General features: G+C 62.3%; 1 protein-coding gene and 1 long non-coding RNA gene across 5 annotated transcripts; one reads left to right on the top strand and one right to left on the bottom strand.

Moving 5' to 3' along the window:
- Window positions 1–144: 144 nt before the first annotated feature.
- NUDT14 (nudix hydrolase 14) lies at window positions 145–6810 on the bottom strand. Of its 3 annotated transcripts, none has more exons than XM_079127451.1 (6): window positions 6372–6810; window positions 4078–4121; window positions 3394–3458; window positions 2998–3235; window positions 880–1029; window positions 145–473 (listed from the first exon to the last, which is right to left on the bottom strand). In XM_079127451.1, exons 1-6 carry the CDS (start codon window positions 6537–6539, stop codon window positions 161–163), a joined length of 978 nt encoding a protein of 325 aa, XP_078983577.1. In that variant the 5' UTR covers window positions 6540–6810; the 3' UTR covers window positions 145–160. The 3 variants fall into 3 exon arrangements, with proteins under 3 accessions (XP_078983577.1, XP_078983578.1, XP_078983579.1); XM_079127452.1 differs by having other exon boundaries at window positions 991–1029; window positions 6372–6795; XM_079127453.1 differs by lacking the exon at window positions 880–1029 and having other exon boundaries at window positions 6372–6744.
- Window positions 6811–7082: 272 nt separating this feature from the next.
- Window positions 7083–15526, top strand: LOC306654155. Of its 2 annotated transcripts, none has more exons than XR_013761888.1 (3): window positions 7083–7594; window positions 7954–8074; window positions 13559–15526. It is a non-coding gene; the product is annotated as an uncharacterized lncRNA (long non-coding RNA). The 2 variants fall into 2 exon arrangements; XR_013761889.1 differs by lacking the exon at window positions 13559–15526 and adding an exon at window positions 10098–10687.
- Window positions 15527–22810: the final 7284 nt, after the last annotated feature.

Below are 22810 nucleotides of genomic sequence, written 5' to 3'. Positions count from 1 at the left end.
CACACAGCCTGCAGCTGAGGGAGCTGAGGGGCTCACGGAGTCTTCCTCGCCCACCCAGACCCACCCAGGACAATTCACAGCTCCCGCCCCACCCGGTCCTCTCCTCCCTGCCCGTCACAGAACACAGTGCCAGTGGCCATGAGCTACAACCGCACAAGCTTTATTGGGTCTGCAGGGTAGGACGGTGAGTGGCCAGGTCTACCAGCCTCTGTTGAGACTCCACCCCAGAGTCGCACTGGAGACCTAGGCGGGGAGCCACCTGGCTGAGGAACCAAGAGATGCCAAAGACAACACCAAGGGTCTTGGGAATGTCCACGTTGTCCACGAAGGCCTGGGCGCTGTCCAGAGGCAGGTGCACAACCTCAATGAGCTCACCCTCCTCTGCCAGGCCCCCTCCTGGCCCGCCTCGCTGGGCATCTGTCACCTCTGCATAGAACATGGTCTGGCTAGAGCCAGTCAGTCCTACTCCAGACCTGTGGGTTGAGACAGGCCTGCTGAGCCACCATGGTGGCCCTGAGTCACCCGGTGCTCTCTGCTCTGTTCCTTCTGACCCCTTGTGGGTGAGATTCTGGGTTGCCCCACCCCTCCCTAGATTCCCACCCAAGAAGCATATTCTGACACAACAGGGCTTTGAGTGGGGCACCTGGGCACATGTTGGGGCATGCTTTCCATGACCAGCCCAAGTTAATGTCAGCAGTAAGGGTTCTGCCAATGTGATTCCAGACCCTATGTGGCTGATCTGAGTCTGCCACAGAGGAGTCATCCTGGTGGGCCTGGCCTAATCAGGCGACTCTCAAGAGTAGGTTTTCTAGGTCAGAGGTGGAGAACATGAGAGAGATACTGTCTCTCTGGCCCTGAGGACAAACTTGTGGCAGGAACCTGCAGGAGTTGAGAGTAGTCCTCAGCCAACAGCCATCAAAGAAACATGGCCTGTCCTGTGGCCACGAGGAACTGAATTCCGCCACAACCATGGGCTGGGAAGACCCGTACCTGAGGCGTCTGCAGACCAGCTGACACCCTGCCTGCAGCCTGGGGAGACCAAGCAGGACCCGGCCTTGGACTCGACTTGGGAGCCCCAGAAACAGTGAGGGTGTGAGGGGTGCTGCCAGCACCACCAGGCGCACCGCAGGCCACTCTCGAGAAGCCACCTTCTGCAGCTCCCTGCCCTGCCCTCCGGTTGTCCAGCCAGGGCCTCTCCCCTGCTGGCCCCGTCTGCAGCCCCCTCCTTTGGTGGCTGAGGTCTCTGCCAGACCTGTCTGCACCCAGACTCTGGGCTGACGGGAAGAGGGACGAACCCAGCAGGCCCCATGGTGCAGGTCTGAGTTCCAGGTGAGGTCAGCGTGGGCCAGCGCGGCCAGAGTGTGGGATGGGCTGGCAGCAAAGCCTCCAGGACTGGCCCATTGCCCTAGGCTGGACATGGGGGAGGAGTTACTCCCTCAGTGGTCAGTGGTCAGTAGCCCAGACTGGCATGGACAGGGTCCCAGGGGCAGTGGTGACTGGGAACTGTGAGGATGGGGTGGCCAGGGGCCAGGCAGAACTCGAGAACAGGCGGGAACCAGGTGTGCGCCCAGGGGTGTCCGGGTGATGTCGGGCTGGGGAAGGCCCTGCTCACCCAGGAGGGCGCAACGAGGGCCCTCAGGGTGGAGCCGGCCCTGCAGAGCTGGGGGACTCCCAGGGCCCCCAGCCCCACAAAGGGGGCCCCAGACCAAACCCCTAGGTTGTTCTGTGCCCCCACTCCCACCCCACAGACCCTCCCTGATGGGCTCCTGCCCAGAGCCACAGCCTGTGCCCTGGGTGGCGTCTCCAGCCTGCTTCCACTGGCTTGTGGAGGAGGCGGCCCGTCTGCGGCCCAGTCGGGGCTGCCCGTCCACAGGCAGGTTCCACTTTCCCTCACTCCGTAGCTGGTCACTGGCTCTCCTGGGCTTTGCTACCTGTGTCCAGCAGGTGAGTGCCCTACCTCTGGTAGGCTCTGCTGTCTGTCCAGCCTCTGCAGGCCACAAGGACCTCTGTGCTGACCTCCACTCAGCTCCCTTCCTCATGGTCCCACCCTCCTCTCCGAGTGCAGGTCTCAGCCAGATGTCCCCCTACCCAGTGCCCCTCATGGCCGCCAGCACCTTCAGAATCAGGCCCCAGCCAGTACCCGTCTGTGGAACTACCTGTCTTCATGCCCTTGAAACCTTGCCAGGACCCACCCAGTGCACCTTCTCCAGAAGCACCCCCCCGGGGAACCTCCCACCTCCCCTCTGTCCCTGCCTGGTCCACTGTCCCACCCACTGGCCAATCCCCTAAGCAAGACCAGGCCCCTGGATTCTCCCTGCCCCACCACCCCAGGCTAGAGAGCTCAGGGCCCCAGGGAGGACATCTGCAGATGAGCTAGCCAGCCCTTCACTCACAACCCGCAACCCTTGGGCCTGGAAAATCCTGCCTTGTGTGGAACCCCTGCCCCGTGGCGAGGTCCTGGGGCCCAAAATGGAGTGGCCACATGCCAGGCTGAGAGGTGGCTGAGGGACCCTCCTCCTGCTCCCGGGCCTCAGCTGGAGTCGGGGAGCCTCATCCCAGCATCCTGTCTGGGAAGCCAGCCTGTCTCGCGGAGGAAGAGAAGGACGTCTGGGCTTTGCTGGCATGGGTGCTGAAGCTCAGGGTTTCCCTCCCTGAGAGCTGTCCCCTTGGGTCCAGGACTGGCCTCTCCTCATTCCTGAGCCTCCATCTGAGAACAGAGCTGTGACTCACCCCACCCCCAGTGCCCCGGTGCTTAATCCCACAGGAAGTGAAGGCATCTGTCAGCAGCAGCTGCCACCGGAGCCTGGCCCCACATGGCTGGGGCTGCAGGGTGGGGTCAGGGACCAAGCATGCTCCAGGCGAGCCCCAAGAACCCGGGGCTGTGGCCTTGCTGAGAATCTGAGCTACGTCCACAAGGAAAGCCAAGGAGGAATCTGCCCCACCCACACACACCTCTTCCCCCAGAGGACAGCCAATGCCCTGCCCCTGGCCCCTCACCTGTACGTGGTCACCCGGTGCAGATCGGAGGGCGCCAGGCGATAGCCACACTCCTCCCATGCCTCCTTACACACCACTTCCTCCAGCGAGAGCCCAGGCTGGTCCAGGAGGCCGGCACACAGCTCCACCATCACCCCTGCGGAGCCAGGCAGTGCTGGCTGCAGCTCCCGGGGCCGGTCCTGGTCCACAGCAGCCAGAGACCCTGGGAAACAGCGCTCCATCTCACCTGCATACACAGCTGGGGGACAGTGTACCTCCCAGTGACTGCTCTGGGCCAGACCTTCTCTCCAGGCCTCAGTGTCTCCTGGAAGCCCCCACACCTGCATGCAGCCCCTCAACTGGAAGTGCCCTGCAGATCCCTCCTCCCTACCCCACCCCACACCCGTCTGGCCTTACCTGGCCGGAACTGCTTCACCAACACCAGGCTCTTCTGAGAAGAGTTGAACAGGAGAATGGTCACGCTGTGTGGGGGTCAGGGGAGCTCAGCACAGAGTGGCCCCACCTCCCCTTGCTGGGGACCCTGGTTCCCATCCTCCTGTTCCCAGCATGCTTCATTCTCCCTCTTCCCAGCAGCCCAGGAAAGTTGGCTCCTTGCTCAGATGAGGAGACTGAGGCCCAGCAGGACCAGAGCTTGCTAGGGATACATGGTCAGGCCAGGACCTGAACCTACGTATTCCAGCTAGCAGGAAAATGAGTAGGACATGCTGAACAGCTGGCTGTGTCAGGGTGGGGTAGTGGAGGCCAGGTAACTGACAGGACACTTGGCCCCTGCTAGCCAGCTGCACAAGTGCTGCATGCCTCAGGCCACATCTCCATCCAGCCTGTGCCCCAGTGCTGGGGACAAGGACACCAGGACAGCCTCCCAGCTCTAAGAGGGCAGCCTGCTGCCATGATCCAGGTGGTCTGAGCCAGGACCCAACCCAGATGCCAGGCCTCAGGCTGACCCCTCAGCGACACAGCAGCCAAAGGCAGGAAAGGGCAACTGAAGACCAGAAGGGGAGCAAATCTAGGGGCTGGATGGGCCCCACGGCAGGGTTCTGGTGTGTCCAGGGCTTCCCAGTTACCAGGCGAGACCCTCACCTGTCATGGGTCTTCATGAAGTCCCACGACTTCCGGACACCATTCTGAAAGAGGCAGGGCTGCAGTCAGGAGGGCCAGGTGTCCGTCAGCATGTGTGGAGGCCCTGGGAGCCAAGGCCACACAGAGCTGCTACACCAGCTCCTGGTGGGCTCCATCTGGAAGCTGGGCCGGCAGTGTCCGTTCCTCACCATGGATCCCTGCTGATGGGGACAGGCCTAAACCCTGCCTGTCCATCCTTGGTCTGCTTGGCCCACCTGCCACTCAGCCTCTGGGTCAGCCCCACGGCCCTGGCCAGCCCATGACAGATGCTGGAGCTCCACCCCAGCTTTGAAATATATGCAGCCTGAAGCCAGGGCTGCAGAAGAGGAGGAGCAATCCTGAGGACTTCCTGGAGGAGGCAGAGAGGGAGCGGGCACTCCAGCTCAGGGAGTATCATAGATGGAGGCCCAGAGGAGTCAGGAAGATCAGCTGAAGCCTAGCCTACAGACAGAGGTGGCCGGGAGGGGTGTGGCAGCCAGGCTTCCAAGGAGAGGCGAGGGCCTGCGTCCTGTGCAGGTCAGGCTGCCCCAGAGGTGGTTGAGGCACCACCCCACAGGCAAGCCCAGGCCTGCCCAATGTCTGGCCACCCAGGGCAGGCTCCAGGGAGGGCCCCATGCAGCCTACAATGAGCCTTCAGTGCCCACCCCAGTCATGGCCTCCCTCTGGATAAATGCTGCCCTGTATAGGTCTCAGGGACCTTCTCGGCTCAAGATCAAAACTTGGTCAGACCCTTACATCCAGCAAGGTGCAAGGGAAGGCCCAGAGAGACCCCTGAGGTCCTGGGAGGGAGGGACAGGCCTAGGGTATAGAGGTAGCCACATCCTGTTCAGGGCCAAAGGTTTCCCTGGCTTCTGGTCCACTTGTCTGTCCACCAGGCCTCCCCCACCCAGGTGCAGCAAACAACCACAGGTGCAGATGCCCCATGGTGTTCCCTGGTCTCTGAGGGAGGGCTACCCGGTCCCCTGCATCAGTTCACAGCCTGCCCCAGCTCACGTCGCTTCAGTCACCAGACAATCCGTAGGAATATGCTGATGGGCGGCCCTCCAGGGGCCACCCTACGACTTTTCCTGGGAAGTAGGGGAAAAGTTACGGGCACCAGCCACAGCTGGACCATGCCTAGGCCACCCTGCCCCCACCCACTACCCACCAGGGCCCAGGCCCTTGGAGGCCAAGCAGCCACACCAAGCATCCTCACGTCCACCAGCCTCCCTGCTCCAGGCCAGCAAAAGGGAAAAGGACAGAAACCCATGTCCCCACCCTTGTCCCTTGACTGGCCCCAGCTGCTCCCCCAGACTGGCAGTGCCCTTGGCTCCAATCAGAGAAACAGAATTCCCTGTCCTCTGGAGCAGGACCATCAGGCAGTGAGGGGAGGGCTGGGGCCTCTCAGCTGGGTCAGCCGGAAGGTTGCACAGGGCTGACAAGAGCAGCCACCGGGTGTGATGGGAGGCGCATGGTGCTAGTCCATGGGCCAGGCAGAGGGGCACCAAGGTCTTGGGCTGCCTGGCCTGGCTGTGGCTCAGAAAGGGGTGGTACTGGCTGTGGCTGGAGGACCCAGTGGCACAAAGGACCTAGTACAGGGTAGCAGGGAGGGCGAGCAGGCACACACAGGGCCCACCTGGAAGGGGCCAGGCATTGGCCGACGATTGGAGGAAGGTGGCAGGACTGGGTTAGGGAAGACGAGGGCATGGGCTACTCATCCGCCCAACAAGTGTGAGCCTACTATGTGTTAAGAGCAGCAGCTGCGGCCATGCTGTACTGGGTGATGTTGCCGAGGGCAGCGGCGCCTTCCCTGTGAAGACCCCTGGAAACCCCCTTAAGAGGCTCCCTCTTCTGCCTCCTCCCTATGGGCTTTGGTGCTCCATGTTCCTTCCTCCTCTGCCCAGTTATCTCCTCCTTCCAGTCTTAGCAGGAGGGCCACCAACTCCAGGAAGCCTCCCCTGATCCCTAGAGCAACCAATGACTCATTGACTGGGTGGCCAGGCTCCCTTGAGGGATGAGCGGTCCTCCTCAGACGTCCTCCCTGGGCCGGGCGGGGCCTATGTTCACGGATCTGCGAACCGGCGCCCACGGTGCAGTACCGAGGCGGGGCTCGGGCGGAGTCCTGGCGCTGGCCGGAGGCGTGGCCTCCGGCGCCCCGGAGTGCGAGCGCGGGGCGTGGACATAGGGGCGTGGCTTCGACGGGGACGGGGCGGGGCGAGCGGGCCGCGCGGAGTGAGCCGGCGCGGGCCGCGGAGGCGCGGGCGAGGCGGACTCACCTGGCGGTAGTACAGCGTGAGCGGCCGCAGGTAGGGCGAGCTGGCGCAGCGGCCCACGGCCACCTCCTCGATGCGCTCCATGGCGGCGCGAGGCAGTCCGCCCTGGCTTCCGGGGCAGGGTGCTCCCCGGACACGAGCTGGCGGGCGCGTGCCTGCGGCTCTGGGCATGCTCAGTGCGCGCGGGGCGGGCCGTGGCGCCCAGGTAGCACCAACCAAGTGCCGCAAGCGGGCGGGGCACTGGTCCCGGGTACTGCGTGAGCCCCGCGGGGACGTGGGCGTCGCGGAGAGGGTGTGGGCTCAGGAGGGACTGCCAGCCGGCCCTGGCTGCTGGGTGGGAGTGGGCCGGGCCGGCCGGGGCGCGGCGCTCAGGTGGTAAGTTTTGGGGGAGAAAGGGAGGGAGCCAAAGACCTGAACTCTGGGGGGAGGTGAGCCCAGGGATGCCTGCCCCCTGCGGTCTGTGACAGCCCCACGATTAAGTCGTTCCAGGGCGGAGCAGGGGTGGCAGTCCACGGGCGGAATGCTGGACCCTGGCGGGGAGTTGCAGGAGCCTGAGGTCTGGGCGCCCTGGAGCCAGCGGGGAGGACCAGGAATGAGCGCAGTGGGGGAAGAGTGTAGACACCGCTCAGCCAGTCGGAAGGAGAACTGGGGGCGAGGGGGGTCTGCAGGAGAGGGGAAGGGACTGGGGTGGGGTAGGGGGCCCACGCAGAGTCGGCGTCTCTCCTCCTGATTCCCACAAAAAGGAACTGGCCTGGTCTGAACAATCCGCCTGCCACTTGGGGGAGGAGCTGCTGATTTCGATCTAGCTTTGGGGCCAGCTCTCTGTCATGGGCCAGCTGCTGTTCTCTGACCCAAGAAGTCCTGCGCTTCGGACAGCCTCCTGGACGGTGGAAAGGCCCCAGGCAGCTGAAATTCTTCTTTGGACAGACCACGTGCCACCACTGCCTTCCCAGGGGCAGGTGAAAACTGCTGTGTGGTGGAGCTGAAGACCTTTGCTATGGAGCCCTGACCTGCACCTGCTCTCTGAACCATGTCCTGGCGTGTGGACTTGAGATTGACTCCCAGGTCCCTGTTAACTATTGCTGTACAATAGCAAGTTCAGAACTTCAAAACTTAAAGCACTGTATCTCTCCCAGTCTGTGAATTGCCACAGCTCACCTAGGCAGCTCTGCTTGGGGTCTCTGCAGTTGCAACCAGGCGACAGCTGGATCTGGAGTCTTCTGAAGGTTAGTCCCGGGTGGGCCATCCAGGATGGCTTCTTTACCTAGTGTCTGGCCTTCAGGTAGATGGCATGTGACCTTTCCCATGGCTAGTTTGGGTTTCCTTGCTGTGCACGGATTCTCCATGGCAGCTGGCTTCCCCTGGCACATGTTTATCAGGCCAGGCAGAGCTGTTAGACTTCTATGACTTGGTGTCCAGTGTCACATAGAGTCAGTCTCACTGCATCCCATAGGTCAGAAAGAAAATCCTGGGCCACCACCTTTCCAAGGGAAGGGAATGTCACAAAGTGGGATGTGTGATTCACAGAGCTGTCCTCTGAGACTAGCCCTCACCACCCATAACTGTAAAGGACTGTTCTTTCCAGCTTTGGCCTGTCCAGCCTAGGGTTCTGGAGGCCAGAGAGACCACTCATCAGTGAGCCCCTCCCAGAAGCTGACCCACCCAGCCAATGGCCAGGTAGGCCCCTTCCTACTGCAGAGGCACAGGTGAGTCTCACTCACTTCCTGCCTGGGGTTGCTTGGGTCCTGGGAACAATCACTGAGCTTCCAGCTGCAGCTCAGGCCAAGGCTGGAGGCAGAAGGCCTTGTCTCATGAGCGGCCACCTGCTCAGCCACCTGCCCTGGCCCGCTCGCCTGAGCCTCAACTCCACCGAGCCCTGCTGTCTGTCTTCCTCCCGGGGCGGGGCAGGGCGGGGGTAGCATACCTGCTAACCAGCTGAGCAGGCTTGCTTGTGGCTGGAGGGTGCAGCCGGAGCCTTGGAAGGATCAAGGCAGGGGCTGCCAGCACACGACTTAAGGGCTTTGGCCATTTCCGGAGTGGTGGCTGCAGTTCCACAGGAGTGACACAAGAGGAGGAGACCCCATGGGGGAGAGGGAGGAGAGGGGACACTATGGGGACTGTGGCCAAGCCAAGAGGGAAACCTCTGAAAAGTCACTCTGGGCTTGGCATCACGGGGGCTTTGGTGACCCTGTCCAGGGCATGTTCAGAGGCAGAGACAGCATGTGGGATGGGCCAGAGGACCCTCTGTGGTTCCCTGTGGCCGCTGACTGTGAGACAGACCTCTGCACCCACCATGGCTCAGAGCTCAAGCTCTGGAGAGCTAGATCCCACAGTCTTCCTGGGTAGGGTGTTGGCAGGGCTGATCCTGTCTGGTGCCCCAGGGAGGTGGCATCCCTTGGCTTCTGCAGCTTCTAGAAGCACCCCCACTCCTGACACGCGTGGCCCCTTCCTGTTCAAAGCCAGCAGTAGCAAGTGCCTCTGCTCTGCTGCTTCCACTCCCTTATCTTGACTCCCTCTTCCAAGGACACTTGCGATCACATTTAGGATCCTCATAACCCAGGGTCACCCCATCTCAGGTTCCTCACTTCATCCCATCTGCAAAGTCCCTTTTGCCACGTGAGGTCCCAGACCCACAGGTTCTGGGATCGGGTGTGGATACCCAGCAGGCCCACACTGGGCAGAGTCCTAGGTCTGAGGGTCCAGGATCTGCAGATCTGCAGGCCAGTGCCTTCCTTTCTCTGTAAGGGGAGCAGGGCAAGGTCCCCTGCCAGGGATGAGATGGGAGGGAAGGACGGATTCAGAGTTGTCCCGGGCAGAGTAGGCAGAGGCAAGGGAACCTGGAGGCCTGGTGGGCAGGGCCTCTAGAGGCAGCTTTTGGGCAATGTCCACAGCCTGTCAGGTAAGGAAGTAGACACTGGATTCCTGGCAGTGGGGCAACTGGCAGGCTGTGGATCTGGAGAATCCAGCATGCCACCCTGGGAGTGGCCAGCACGAGGACCTGCTGACGAAGGGGGGTGGGAAGCATGGAAGTCAGAAGCTGAAGAGCCCGGGGACTTGGCACATAGACCCCACATCCAGGCATCGGGCAGGCATCGGGCAGGCTGCGGGCTGCTCTGCAGTGCTGGCTTTAAGAGGCCCAGCCTCAGTCCTCCTGCATGCCAGGCATGTCAGAATGGTCCCCTGGGGGAAACAGCATCCTCAGCACCCCCCAGGTACTATCCCTGTGCCACACTGGAGTCTGGTGGCCACTCCCACCGGCACACACAGGCTCCAGACACCTCCGTCCATCAGTCCCTGAGGACGGCCTCCCCGCTCCCACATTGGGCCCTCAGGTCTGTTGGCCTGGGTTCTGTCCCAGTGTAAAGGAGCACATGCCCATAGCAGCGGGAGTCGATGTGTGGAAGACTCGCTTGGAGCTCGCTGGCTGTCTGGGAATCTTTGTTCGCCTCGTGCTGGGTCGGAGGCTGGGCTGGGTAAGAGCTCTGATGGAGAGCGCTTCCCGGGGCTGCTCACACTCTCAAGCCAATCGGGGCCTCGTGAGGGACTGGAAAATGACCTGTGTTCTCTGTCAGCACCCTTGCTGTGGTCCCTTGCTGCAGTTTCTGGGAGAGTTGTTGGAGAGACATGCTGGAGCTCTGGGTGACGCCCGGACTCAAGAGGCCGACAGCGCATCGCAGCCCTGGCTCCATGGAGGGCTGTAGCTGCTGACCGCTGTGTTCTATTTCTCAGGACAGATCTTCAGGAGGCTGAGTGCCTGAGTGCGCAGCCACTGCTGGGCTCTGCCAGTCTCGGTGGCATCTTGCTGACCTTCACCCTCCTGCACTGCTGTTCTGGAGACACGGGCAGGCCCCCTTTCCCTGCTGTGTCTTTAGGGGACAGTGGGCTGCTCCAGCTGGGGTCCCACAGCCAGCCACCTCTCGCTGGATACCGCTGAGGTGCTGTGGCCCTCAAGGTCTCCAGGGGCAGCAGCTTCCGGGGGTCCAGGCACCGGCTGCTGTCTGCCCACCTGCCTGCCCGCATCTCCCGTGCTTGTGAACAGTTCTCGCCTGGTCTGATCTCCTCTGTTGGTCTGTCATCTGTGTGTCATTTCAGGGAGGTCTGAGGACGCCAGAGGAATGTGACTGCCTGTGGGGGACAGGGCCCGTGGGCCTTTGTGGGCCAGGAGCACTTAGGGGCCATAGCCATCTGGCAGGGTGGCCAGCTTCTGGAGCCCTGAATGCCAGGCAATTCTGGGTAGCAGAACTCAGAGACTAAGTGGCCGAAGGGGGAACATGCAGCATGCCCCACACCCTGACACCCAGGCCCGGCTGGCAGGGGTACCGGAGCAAGGAGCCTGCCCACTTGACCCCCTCACCACCCCAACCTGCACTGCCCCAAGCACGTGGGGAGGCCGCCTGGTTCAGGTGAGCCCAAGTGGAGTCACATCACTGCCCTTGCCACCTGCCCTTGTGGGATGCCATGTCACTGTGGGCCCTGGGGGGACTCTGGGGTCACAGGAGGGCTGCCTGCCCCTCACGTCCACGGAGCCCAGTCTGACTGGAGGGGCTTATGTAAGCCTGAGTCCAGCAGAGCCGAGGGCTGGGCAGGTCAGCCCCCACTTCCTGAGGGCACTGGTCCTGTGGCTGTGCAGTGTCTCCCAGGACTGGTGACTGGACCAAGACCCCATGTTCCCAACCTCCGGGTGCCCTTGGGCCCGAGGGGAAGCCGCTCAGCCCATCCAGAGTGAGCCCACCCGGAAAGCACCAGCCACAAACAACGGCTCGCGTGGCCAGCTCTCACCGCAGAGAAAACAGTGACAGAATGGAGTTTCCTGCATTTGTGCCTTCACTGAGGGTGGTCACGGAGGGACGGTCTGCCAGCCCACGGCGGGGCCCTGGAGCCCTTCCCATTTCTGAGGCCCTCGGCGAAGGGTGCAGGGTGAGGACCCTCTGCCACCCCAGAGCCCCAGCCCTCTGTGCTGCAGCAGCCACACAGGCGTCACCTGCACTGGCAGATGGCGTGGGGCTTCCTGGAGAAGGCCTGGCGCCAAGGGCTTTGTTCTTGGCCAGCCAGGGGCCCATGGAAAGTGTAGGCTGTGGTCCCAGGGCTGTGGCAGCAAAGGGCCTGCACAGCTCTCGGCCAGAGCAGCTGAAGGTCACAAGGTCCAGGAGGGGCAGCGGGGGCTTGAGTGTGAACAGGGTGGACGTGGGAGGCGAGTGGTGACAGCTGATGAGGGCCTTCATTCAGGGGCCACAGCAAAGGTCAGACGCCAGGCTTCGTTGGCGCAGCCCAGGTGGTCAGTCCAGAGGATGTGTGACTGTGCAGAGGGCAGCGACGGTCCCTCGTGGCAGAGGTGGACCTGTGTGATAATGCCAGTGACCCTCATCCAACCTCTGCAGCTCTGCACACTGCCGCCCTGCCACCCGTCTCCCAGGAGACGGCCTTGCTGACTCCCTCCTCGGCAGCACCTGGCCCGTCAGGCCACCTCCCCAGCTCTCTGTTTCAACCTTGCTTTAGTCCCTGGGCTGAAGGGCGCATGCTGCCTGTAAAGCAGCCCCTGGACCACCTCCAGCCCACTCCCCCCCTCGGCCTTGGACCAGCCCTGCCTCCCTGCCTCCCTCTGGGTCCTTGCCTGGGCTCACTCTTTCCCCCCTCCCCACTCCTCCATACTTCTGGCATCACCGCACAAGGGCAGCTGCCCAGGTGCCCACTTGATCCGCTGCAGTGGCCCAGTGAACTCTGGCCCCTCACCATGCCTGGGGGCTGGCGGCCTGGGGCCAGGCTTTCCCAGCCAGTCCTCTCTCCTCCCCTGAGGTCGGGACTCTCCCTGCTCCTCCCACCTCTTCTACATGGGACCAAGGTGGCTAGTTTCTCAGGACACAGGAGATTCCAGTTCAGGCCCCCACTGCCCTCTCCTGGCCTTGTGACCTTCATCAGCTCATGCCAAGCTTCCTTGCCTGGCTCACAGGCACCAGCATGGTGCAGCTCCCTGTCTCTCCCTGGAGGGGCCAGGTCCTCTGCAAGCGCCCACAGCTGTTTGTCAGCAGCCCCAGGCTCAGTGCCTTGCAGGTACTGTCCAACTGACACCTCCTTTCATCTGCACAAACCCCACGCTGTGGATGAGTTAACGAGGCTCAGAGATAGGAAAATGTGCCCGAGGGACAAGAAGCCAGGCTGGGGCCATGTGCTCACCCTGAGCCTTCTGGGCTCCCAGGGAGGACCTGGGTTAGGACCCTGCACACAGATTCTGGCAAGTCCCAACTGCGCCCTGCCTCTTGAGCTGGGGTGCAGAAGAGCTCCTACTCGGCCCCTCCAAGTCCCAGCCCCCTTGTTGGCTTGCCCCGTCACAGGCTCCTGTGAGGGCCTGGGCAGGAGAAGGAGGCGGCCAGGTCTGTCCAGCTTCTGTAAGCCTTGGCCAGCCATGGTGGTGGCAGCAACAGTGGGGACAGGCCCCATGGCAGCCATGACGGCAGTGACCAAGAGGAGGCTCTCCCTGCCCAGTGACACAGCTGGAACACGGCAGCCCTGGGCCTGGGTAGCAGCTCCCACTGCCTTTGCTGACCTCTGCACCACAGGCTGTCGCAACAGCCTGAGGTGCAGCTCCTTTCTGGTTGCCTGGCTCTGCAGGCTCCACCCACCTGTCCAAGACCACTCCTCAAATTCAGTTCCTATTTGAGATATCTGTTGTGGTTTCTGTTTTCTCACGGAGTCGGACTGCATGAAGTGGGAGAGTGCAGGGCAGGCATCCGGGGCAAGAGGGAGGGTTGGAGGCTGCACCCGTGGGCATGGGTTGTGACCTGCTCTGCCTCTACTGCCAGCTGGCCTTGGGTGCTAGCATGAGGACCAGTGGGCCAGACACCTCTCCCACTGTGGGTCAACATGTGGCTGAAGCCCTTGCCAGAGTTCTGGGCTGGAATGACCCATGGGCCAGATGTGTGGGCCAGACAGGTGTCCTGTGCCAGGTCAGCAGGACCCCAGAAAGCAGACCAGAGGTGCCACAGGCCCAGGAGAGGGAGGTGGCATGGGAAACCTCACTCCCACCTCACAGTCCCTCCCCCCCGGTCGGTGTCCCCAGCCTGACCCATTTCACATGATGTGGTTCTTAACCTTTTTGAGCCAGGCAGCCCCTGCCAGGGATCAGGGAGGCAGCAGAACTGGAGGGCACTCCAGTCTGAGGGCTCTCCTCCACCTTCCTCTGCCCCCTCCCCCAGCTCTACAGGATCTGATCTCACAAGCCCAGGCCCCACCGTTGCTTCCCTGGGAGGGGACATTCCAGCTCACCCACACCCGCAGCAGGCGGTGGGCCCAGCCAAGCCCCCGGGGCAGGACCCCTGGCCGGGTCGGCCTCCGTGTCTGGATTTCCTGCCGCCAGCCCCCATCTCAGTCCTGCAGGAAGTGGCCACCTCCTGAACAAAGAGGCCGGCGGACAATGGCCATTGAATTAGCCAGAGAGCTAGCGCAGGGACGGGCCTCCAGCTGCCTGCACTGATAAGACTCTGCCGGTGGACCCAGAGCAGGGGCGAGCCAGGCGCCCAAGTCCCCTCTGGCCGTGGGTCTCCGCAGGTCGGGGGGCCCGGCACCACCGTGAGGCACAACAGAGCACAACCCAACGAGGTCAATGAGGATCCGGCGCGCCCTGACCGGCCGCTCACGGACCAATCCCGGGAGCGCACAGGAGCCAGGCTCGCCCCTGGGGCCAACTGAGCCCGCAGTGCACCTTCCCTGCGCTCGACCGTCGACCGCCGCTACCCTGGTCACTGTGACTGGAAAGGGCGTGATACTTGGTATTTCGCCGCCACCTTCCCCTAGCATCGGTCCATCCTGATGCTGAGAACTTCAATGCCCTGCTGTGCTTCCTTCTCATTGTTTTGGGTGCAATGGCCTCCCGCGTGGCCGGCAGCTTCGCTTGGCTTCCTGGGAGGGTAGGGTCGCCAGCAGCTGGATATGCCCGCAGGGACAACCTGGACCTCGCATCTGCATGCCTAGCAGGAGACCATGCCCTGGGGAGGCTCTGCCCTCAACAAGTAATCTCTGCCCGGTGTCAGGGCAGGGCATTCCTGTTGCCCCTGGGCTGTGTAGCACCGTCCCACAGCCTCCAAGGGGCTGCTGACAGGCCGTATTGATCCTCCTTGGGACTGCTCCTCCTTCTGAGCAGCTTACTGCATGGAGACTGGACCACAAGATCAGGCTTCAGAGGAGTTGGGGCTGCCCTTCCCCAGTCTGCACTCCAGAGCCAGGTCAAGGGTCAGCTCTGAGCAGGCTCTGGAGGACCCAGGTACATCAATCTCCCCACCCTAACCTGGACAGGCTTTGAGTGAGATCTGCAGTGCAGTAATTGGGACAAGTGACAGGGCCTATGTTGGGGTTTCCTAGAAGTGCCCAGCACCTGTCAACCCCTGGCTTAGAGAGCTTTGGGCAAGGGGCAAGAACTAAAGGGTTGGGGAAACTGAGGCAGACCACTCTTCCTGAGCAGGACGAGGTGGTCCCAGCCCATTTCCTGTTCGGGTAGACTCCTTCCTCAAGGACAGGCATGATAGAGTCCACAGCTGCAGGAGGGGGACCCTGGCAGACTGCAGGGGCCTGGCAGAGGCTTTGACTCCCCCTCCAGAGGCAGGGGATGGCAAGGGACCTCTCGGAGGAGGGAAGTTTGTGTTGTACTTGCCAGGGGCACAGACTAGAGATGGAAGAGCCGGTGTCGGGGGAAGGCAAGCACAGGTGCAGCCCAGGGATGCTGGAGGCAGTGCTGACGGCCTCCATCCAGGCAGGAGGCTCAGCAGGGCAACCTCGCCTGTTCTTTCTGCTGCTTGAGGCTCACGGTGGTGGAGATGGTGGTGAAGAAAGTGGCGAAGAAAGTGGCAGCCAGGTGAGGAGGCCAGCCTTGGCAGGAAGCCTGCCCACATGGTGACCAGCTGTCAGGGTCCCAGGAGCTGAGGCGGGTGGGCGACTATGGTAATGGTGATACTTGGTAGATGGTACCTGGGGCATAGTCCGGGTGAGTGTGTGCTTGCTGCGGCCCTGCTGGCAGGCTGGGTTGTAGCCCCCAATACAGGCTGCCCACATGATTCAGGGAGCCTCTCAGCAAGGTTGCCCCATCTGGAGTCACATCATCCAGGGAGCCAGTGCCCTCCTGTGTGCACCCATCTCCTGGGTGCCTGCGGACTCCTCTGTGGCCTGCCTAGGTGGGCGAGTGCCCTCCTGTGTGCACCCATCTCCTGGGTGCCTGCGGACTCCTCTGTGGCCTGACTACGTGGGCACGTCCACCAGCAGCCACCTGGGGCTTTTCGTGCCCACTGGAACACCTCCTGCTATGCCTTCCGAGGGCACAGCCAGACAGGCCCCGGGGCACCTTTGTGTCCTGTCTTGTGAACCATCCGGGCTGGGCTGTGGACACCTGGGTCTACAAAGCAGATGCCCGCCAGTGCCCAGCCTCAGAACTCTGGTCACAGGAAGTGGGAGGCCAGGCAGCTTCCGACTCCCGCCTTTTATCAGCCCTCACTGCTTCCTGTGGCAAGCGTGGCCTGGGCCCCGTGGCGCCGGGACACCGGGTCAGCAGTGACTCACCCAGGGCCCGGCACGGGGACGCCCCAGCCCATGCGTGCCTCTGCACCTTTGCAGTCTGGCCCCACCCCTCTGCCCTCCAACCGTGCTCCACCCTCCACTCAGGGTGCCGCTCGGTTGCCCTCTCAGGCAGCCCCAGCCCCTGCTCCCACCCAGCTGGCAGGACCGAGGCACCTGCACCTGCTTGCTCGTTCCCCAGGACCACAAGGCCCTCATCGCTGAGCACACAGCTCCAGCTCTGCAGCCAGGAGCTGGCTCCCCACCCAGGGCCGGGGCCGGCCCCTCCTCTCCTCCTGCCTGTCTGGCCTCCTCCCAGAGCTCCATCAGCCCTGCCCCTCTCCCAGCCATCGCCGGGGCCCCGGGCAGGAGGGCCCTGCCTCTGCTCTACCCCAGACTGCCTGTGTCCCGTCTGGGCTCCTCCTCCTCACCTGCGACCCTTCCTGGCCCAACCTAACACCCACCCTGGGGTTTCAGGGACCTTTAAGTGGAGGTGCTGCCCCTCCACGGGAGTGGTCCCTGAGCTTTACTGGGTTGTCAGCAGGAACCCAGAGAATGCTGCCCACTGGCAGGACTGACCCTCCACCCCACCCAGCACTCCTGGGGACATTCACCCTTAAAGATGGGACCTGAACTTGAGAAGGGGCAGAGACGGCCCCAGGGAGGCTGGCCCTCGATTTAGTAGTGCAGGATGCCCCTCCCTGTGCCCGTGACCCCCAGGTAAGCAGTGAACACCCATCTGGGTGGGTTCCTGCCTAAAGGAGACATCCCTCCCTCTTGAGTAGGGTTGGTGCAGGCTGTGTAGCCCCCAGCCCACATACGTAAAACCTGCAAGAGGCTCAGGCTATGGTGGTCCATGCCTATAATTCCAGCAGCTCAGGAGGCTGAGGCAGGAGGATCACACGCTCAAGCAATTTAGTGAGGCCCTAAGGCAACTTAAGTGAGACCCTGTTTCAAAATATAAAAAAAGCTGGGGATGTGGCTCAGTGGTTAAGCACCCATGGGTTCAGTTCTTAGTACCAAATAAATAAAAGACACAAGAGGCTGCTCAGGTTGCCACCTCCACCCAACTGTCCTGAAGTGCTACCCAATGGTCAGGATCAAGTTCCCCTCCGAGTCTGCTAGGCCTCCAGGACAGAAGCCTGTGAGGCCTGGGTCCTATGACCTCCCTGTTCCAGGGTCCCTGTCTTGTCCCTAAATAGCAGTCAGGGCCAGGCATCAGCCACGGGTGGCCTCCAGTTCTTTGTCTGCTGGCTGGCCTTCACCGTCCCACTCTTCCATCTACAGCCCCCAACCCAGGTTCTTGGCCAGGAGCCAGCCTCAGCCGCCTCCTGAGCCCACGTGAGGCACTCCCAGCCTCCACCCCTCTGCAGCCACCTGCTGTGGCTTTGTAGAACCCAGGGAACCCAGCAAGCATGCCTCTCTGCCAGGTCCAGGTCCTGCTCCAGCTGCTCAGCAATGCCGCTCCTCTGCCACTGCTGGGTCCTCCCGCAGTCGTCCCAGGGCTACCTCGGCTCAGGTGTGGGGCGAGCCCGGAGCCAGGGCCGGCTGCTCCCTGCTGCACTAGCCTCTGAGCCGGTGTCCCAGGGTTTTGTCACTTGCTGACTGGATCACGAAACTGATGGGGAACTTGTGTTTTCCAGAGGCCCGTGGCACTTGGGGTTGGAGGGAATGCTCTGTTCAGGGTTTCAGGAGAGGGTAACTTGGATGGAGGTGGTGAACTTGGGTGACCTGGGGAGGATGGCAGCCCAGCCCAGCCCCGCCCCCAGGCCAGAGTCCATACACTGTAAAGGACAGGTCCCTTTTCCACCATCCTGTGCTCGCCGATGTGGACACACAGGCCATCTGCACGTGCGCCTGAGCCGGGGGAAGCACAAGTGGACGCTCTGGCTCCCCTGCTTTCTGTTCCTTGTTTTCACCATCGACTTCAGAGGCCACGCAGCTAAGGGAAGTGCTCCCAGGGGCTTGTCACAGAAAATGGCTGCACGTGGCACGATGGTAATGGCGACCTTCAGCGGCTTTTCAGGAACTAGAAGTAGCTCAACACTTCCCTTAGTGCAAACATCCAGCCACTTCAGAGGGCAGACCGCTCTGGCCTTGCCTCCCTGTGGATGATCATGTGACCCTGCCCACGCTCCGGTCCCCAGCACACACCTGCACCCACCCACCACGGCAGCCCGGCAGTGCTTGGTTTGGCTCCACCAGGTTCTGAGGGCCGAAGTCACGTGGCCGTCCCCTGGGGCATGCTAGGTGACCACATGGTCTGTGCCACAGCAGGCACACAATGCTGTCCTCAAACTGGGGAAACAGTTACTCCTCTGGGCTGATGTAAAGACCTCTCAGCCACGGACAGGTGTGTACCCACCTTACCTGCAGGGTGAACACTGCCGCCAGCCCACTAAGCAAGGCCAGGCCTGCCTGGCCATAGCCTCTGCCCCAACCTGGATCCAGCTAGAGACTTCTTGGGTCTGCCAGGACTGAGTGGTGGGGCAAGTGTAGAGCCCCAGTCCAATGGCTGCCCAGTGGACACTGAGAGTCCCCCACCCTCTTCACCTTTGGATTGGCCCTGGCTGCAGGGTGCCTCCTCCATCAAGGCCCGTTGGAGCTGCTCTGGGAGCACCCAAAACCCAGCTGCTAGTGACTCCCCCCGGCTCCGGTCAGCTGGGGTGGTGGTAACCAAGGGCACTGTAGAATGAGGATCAGAGATGGGCCAGGTCAGGGTCTAGGTCAGGGTCAGAATGAAGACTGAAGTTGGGGCCATGGTTGAGATCAGGGTTGGGTCTCAGCAGCCTGGGGCTCTTGCCCTTGTGGGTTTCGGCCAGGCCCATTGTGTGGGGACAATGGCTTCCTGAGCTAGGTTCCTCTTCCCACAGGAAAACCATAAAGAGCCTGCCCTTTGCCACCGCCCAAGGCCCCTTTGAAGGCGTGGGCAGGCCTCAGGCCCTGACTACAGTCTCCACTGACCCTGGGCCCCACCCCTTGCCAGTCTGGTTCCACCCAGGCCTCCCCTGGGACAAGCTAGCCTTCCAGGCACGTAGTATGGGACTCAGGGACAGATGCTGGCCATAGGGAGGCGGTGGCTCCCCAGTGCCAAGCTTGGCCAGCATGCAGAGCTCAAGACCCTGCCCAGCAGACCACCACCTAGGGAACCACCTGGTCCCTCTGCGTCCCCCCAAAGATAGCACAACTCTGCAGGTGGCTGTGACCACTAAAAAGGCTGGAGAGGGTGTTGGCCATGGGGCAGGTGCCTCAGACTGGTGAAGAGGTAGAGCCCAGAGTCCAAGGCCAGGAGAGCTCCTCTGACCTCACAGGACTAGGTGACAGAGGGCTGCCCCGCCCCCACAAGCCCAGCTGGTCCTGGAGCGCCCCCTGCTGGCCCAGGGTCGGTGGTGAGAACAGTGTCACCAGTGTCTGCAGTCCTGAAAAGGACCGCCAGGGCCAGCTGCCATGGAGGTCAGGACCCTCACAACGCCCCCTGGCATATTCTCAGGCTCCAGGGCAGGGGTGCAGAGGCCCCTGGGCAGCCTGGGCCACGGCACAAGTGGGTCTTATCATGGTGAGGTAGAGAAGGTGCCCACAACCTGCCCTGACTGCAGGCTGGCAGTATCCCAAGGGGCAAAGATCATGACCCCACCCCCGTCCACCCCACCCGACAGTGTGCTGCTGCCTGTGGCCACCAGGAGGCATGGACTCTCACCCGGCCCCATCCACTCGTGCATCCGAGCCCTTGAGGACAGTCAGCCTGTTCAGGGTCCCCGTGGGCCTCTTGCAGGAACCTGGAGTTGCACCCCACCACACGGCCCCCAACTGGGCGTGCGGTCGGGTGGGGAGGGGGAGGCAGGCTCACCCTGGCAGCAGGCCCAGGCCCAGACTAATGACTAGAGAGCCCACACTGCAGGCTTCCAGGCCCAGCAGCGCACCCAGGACAGTGGCCAGGGGACAAAAGAGCCTGCAGGGGCGGTGGACCTGGGAGTGCAGCCTGCGCATTGCTGAGTGGTTGGAGGTGCTCGAGGACACGTGCGTGCAGTGGGTGTGTGGGTGTGCTCGCGCCCACACAGGCGGCAGCTGCTGCTGCATGGGTCTATGTGCCGGTGGCACGTGGCTGTGCACTGTGTGCCTGTGAGGGGGTGTGCACAGTCCTGGCTGGGCTCATGCTGGCCACCAGTACTCAGGCCCTCGCCCCATGGCAGACCAGATGCACCCCCAGCCTATGCGGATCTGCCACACTTCAGGCAAGCCCACCTGCCATCAGAGGACCTCTGACCTGTGGGCTGGGGGTCTGGCCTCCCACAGGTCTTGTGGCATCCACTGCTGCTCTGACCCCATCAGCTCCCAGGCAGCAGGGCCAGCTGTGGGAGGCTGACCAGGTGTCCTGCACAGTGGCCACAGAGCCCCTCCATACCCAGGAGGCCCAAGACATGCAAGCTACTTCAGTGGTACAGCCACAGGTCTCCCTCCAGGACGACTCCCCAAGCTGTGGCGTCCAGAGAGAGAAGCCTGGTCCCGACCACAGGCAAACAGCTCAGAGCCCTCTGAGACACGCTAGGGAACTGGGATCACCGCCTCCTGAGGACCAGGAGGCACTGCCTATCCTTCAGCCTGGAGGAGAGTGCCACGGAGGCCGTGTGGCGGGGACATTTCTGGGGTGTTGCTAGACACAGGGACCATGCTTCCTTAGAGCAGTGCCCTCCAGCGGGGTCGGATCTCTGACTTTGTCTCCTGCAAGGCTCCTGCTGCCCAGCCAAGTGCCAGAAGAAAGCCAGGTGGGCAGGGCAGGAGGATGCAAAGGGCCTATGCTTGCTCCCTCTGTCCAGCTGGGTCCCTGTGCTCATGTCCACAAAGCAGAGCAGGTCAGTGGCAGGAGGTGTCTCCACCTCTGCTGCAAGGGAGTTCCTCAAGGGCAAGGTGCAGGGCTGGCAGGTGACACCACTAGTCCTGAGCTCACCCTGAGCTAACGTACGCACACGGCCAAGGAGCCTGGAGGAGGTGAAGGGCCAGAGCTTCCCCTCAGCCTCTTAACTACATGTAGAAGGTGACCCCTGCCTGCCTCTAAGATGACTCCTCACCCCAGCTCCCAGGGTGAAGCCAGCTAGGCATGGCTCGACTGTCCAGGAAGATAGATTGGGGCAGGCTGCACAAGTCCTCTGGCCCAGCAGTCTAGGAGGGAGCAGGGACAAGGACCAGTGCCCCAGAACCCCACTTTGTCTTGTCTTGCATGCTGGGGCAAAAAGCTTGGTCTACTGTAGTGTCCAGCTCCTCCAAGCAACTCCTAGGCACCTCGAAACTGAGCATATGCAAAGCCCCAGACACCTCGGGCCACCAGGTTCCCAGCTAGTACTAAGTCCTTCCCTGGCTGTAGCCCAATGTCTGGGCATAGTGGCAGCTACCAAGCATCAGCTCAGTCAGCTGGTAAGTCTTGGGACGTTGCCTCCTCCAGGCAGGCAGCAGGAGGGAGTAGGGGTAGAAAGAGCAAGACCCATCTCAGGTGTGTACACCTGGCAGGGCCCCAGCCTTGAATGCAGCACCCAAAAAGGCTGCTGGCAGAGATGGAAACAGTCAGACAAGGGGTCAGTAAGGCCACTCCTCTGAGACTGCCACTGTGTGGTCCAGGGACCACAGGAAGAGCCAAGTGCAGAGGCCTGAAGGAGGCACTGCCCCACAGGCTGAGCAGATCCAACGCAGGGGCCCAAATAGCCGCCAGACCCTTCCTCAGTCTGTGGCAACCCCCCCTCAGGAGGCAGGCAGATGGGCCCAAGCACTGGGCTCTGGCCACAGCAGAGTCACAGTTATCCCACCGGGGTCTGCCTCTTAGGGTCTTGGTCACCGGAGTCTGTATTCCAGGACCCTGACCTGTGCCCCTCACCCACTCCTGGGGGCAGTTCTCCTGCCCAGCACCAAGCCCTCCCCACAACACCCCTGCCAAGCCAGGCTTTCCCCTGCTCCACTCCCGCCTGGCCTCCAGAGCTCCGGCCTTCCAGAGAGCTAGCCATGGCTCTCTGGAAGCCCACTTCCAATGCCCAGCTGCCCATGCAGAAGCCAAACTCTGATGTTCCCCAGGCCCCAGCTCCTGCAGCTCAAGCCACAACCCCAGAAGGGCCATTCTGGTTTCCACACCCCTCATACAGTGTCCATAGCACTGCACCAACTTCCCCCGAACTCCCACACCAGCCCTCCACCCGTCTGTAGCTGAGCCCAGCTCTGTCATCTCTGGCCTGCCCACAACAGCCACCTGTTCCCTGTAAGGCAAGCACAGCGAGCCCTTCCCTGCCTTGGAGTCTGCCCGTCCTGCCCAGCTGCTCTGCCCCACAGGTGTTTCCAGGTGCTCCTCCGAGTTCCGGCCTACATGCCGTCCCCTCTCGTGCATTCCTGTGCACCCTCTTTCGAGTGCTCTCTGGCTCTGCACTCCACTGGAAGCCCACAGGGGGACCTCACCCATCCTGTCCAGGCCCCGCACACACAACGCACACATTTATAACTGCCAGTCTGAGGACGGTTCTTAGACTGTGTAACCCAGACACTCTTCCCCCAGTTCAGGCAGCCTGGGGGCTTCCAGGGGCTTCCTCCCCAGCCAAGGGCCAGGATAGGCCACTTGAGTGGCTAGGCACCTGAGCTCTCCCCAGCTGTTGACCTGAGCCCAGGGAGCAAGACTCGAGGACCTTGGGCCTGAGAGGTGGGGGACTTCCTGTGGCAGAGGTGGCTATGAAGCAAGAACAGCCAGCACTGAGAACATGCCCACAGGGTCCCCACGGAGCATGGCAATAGCAGGGCCGGCACACTGAGCCTGGACGCTGGCAGAAGCTTGTTCCCAGCCTGCTCCCTGCAGGCCACCCCGTAACAGCAGCGCAGGTTGTAGAATCACAAACAGCAGCTTCAGCCAAATCTCTCAGGTAACAGGTCTGTCTTTCTTC

The sequence above is a fragment of the Sciurus vulgaris genome, assembly GCF_902686455.1.
Source record: "Sciurus vulgaris genome assembly, chromosome: 2".
In the NCBI taxonomy this organism is placed as follows: Eukaryota; Metazoa; Chordata; class Mammalia; order Rodentia; family Sciuridae; genus Sciurus; species Sciurus vulgaris.
Note: the sequence above shows the minus strand (reverse complement) of the source record. Positions and strands in the feature narration are given on the sequence as shown.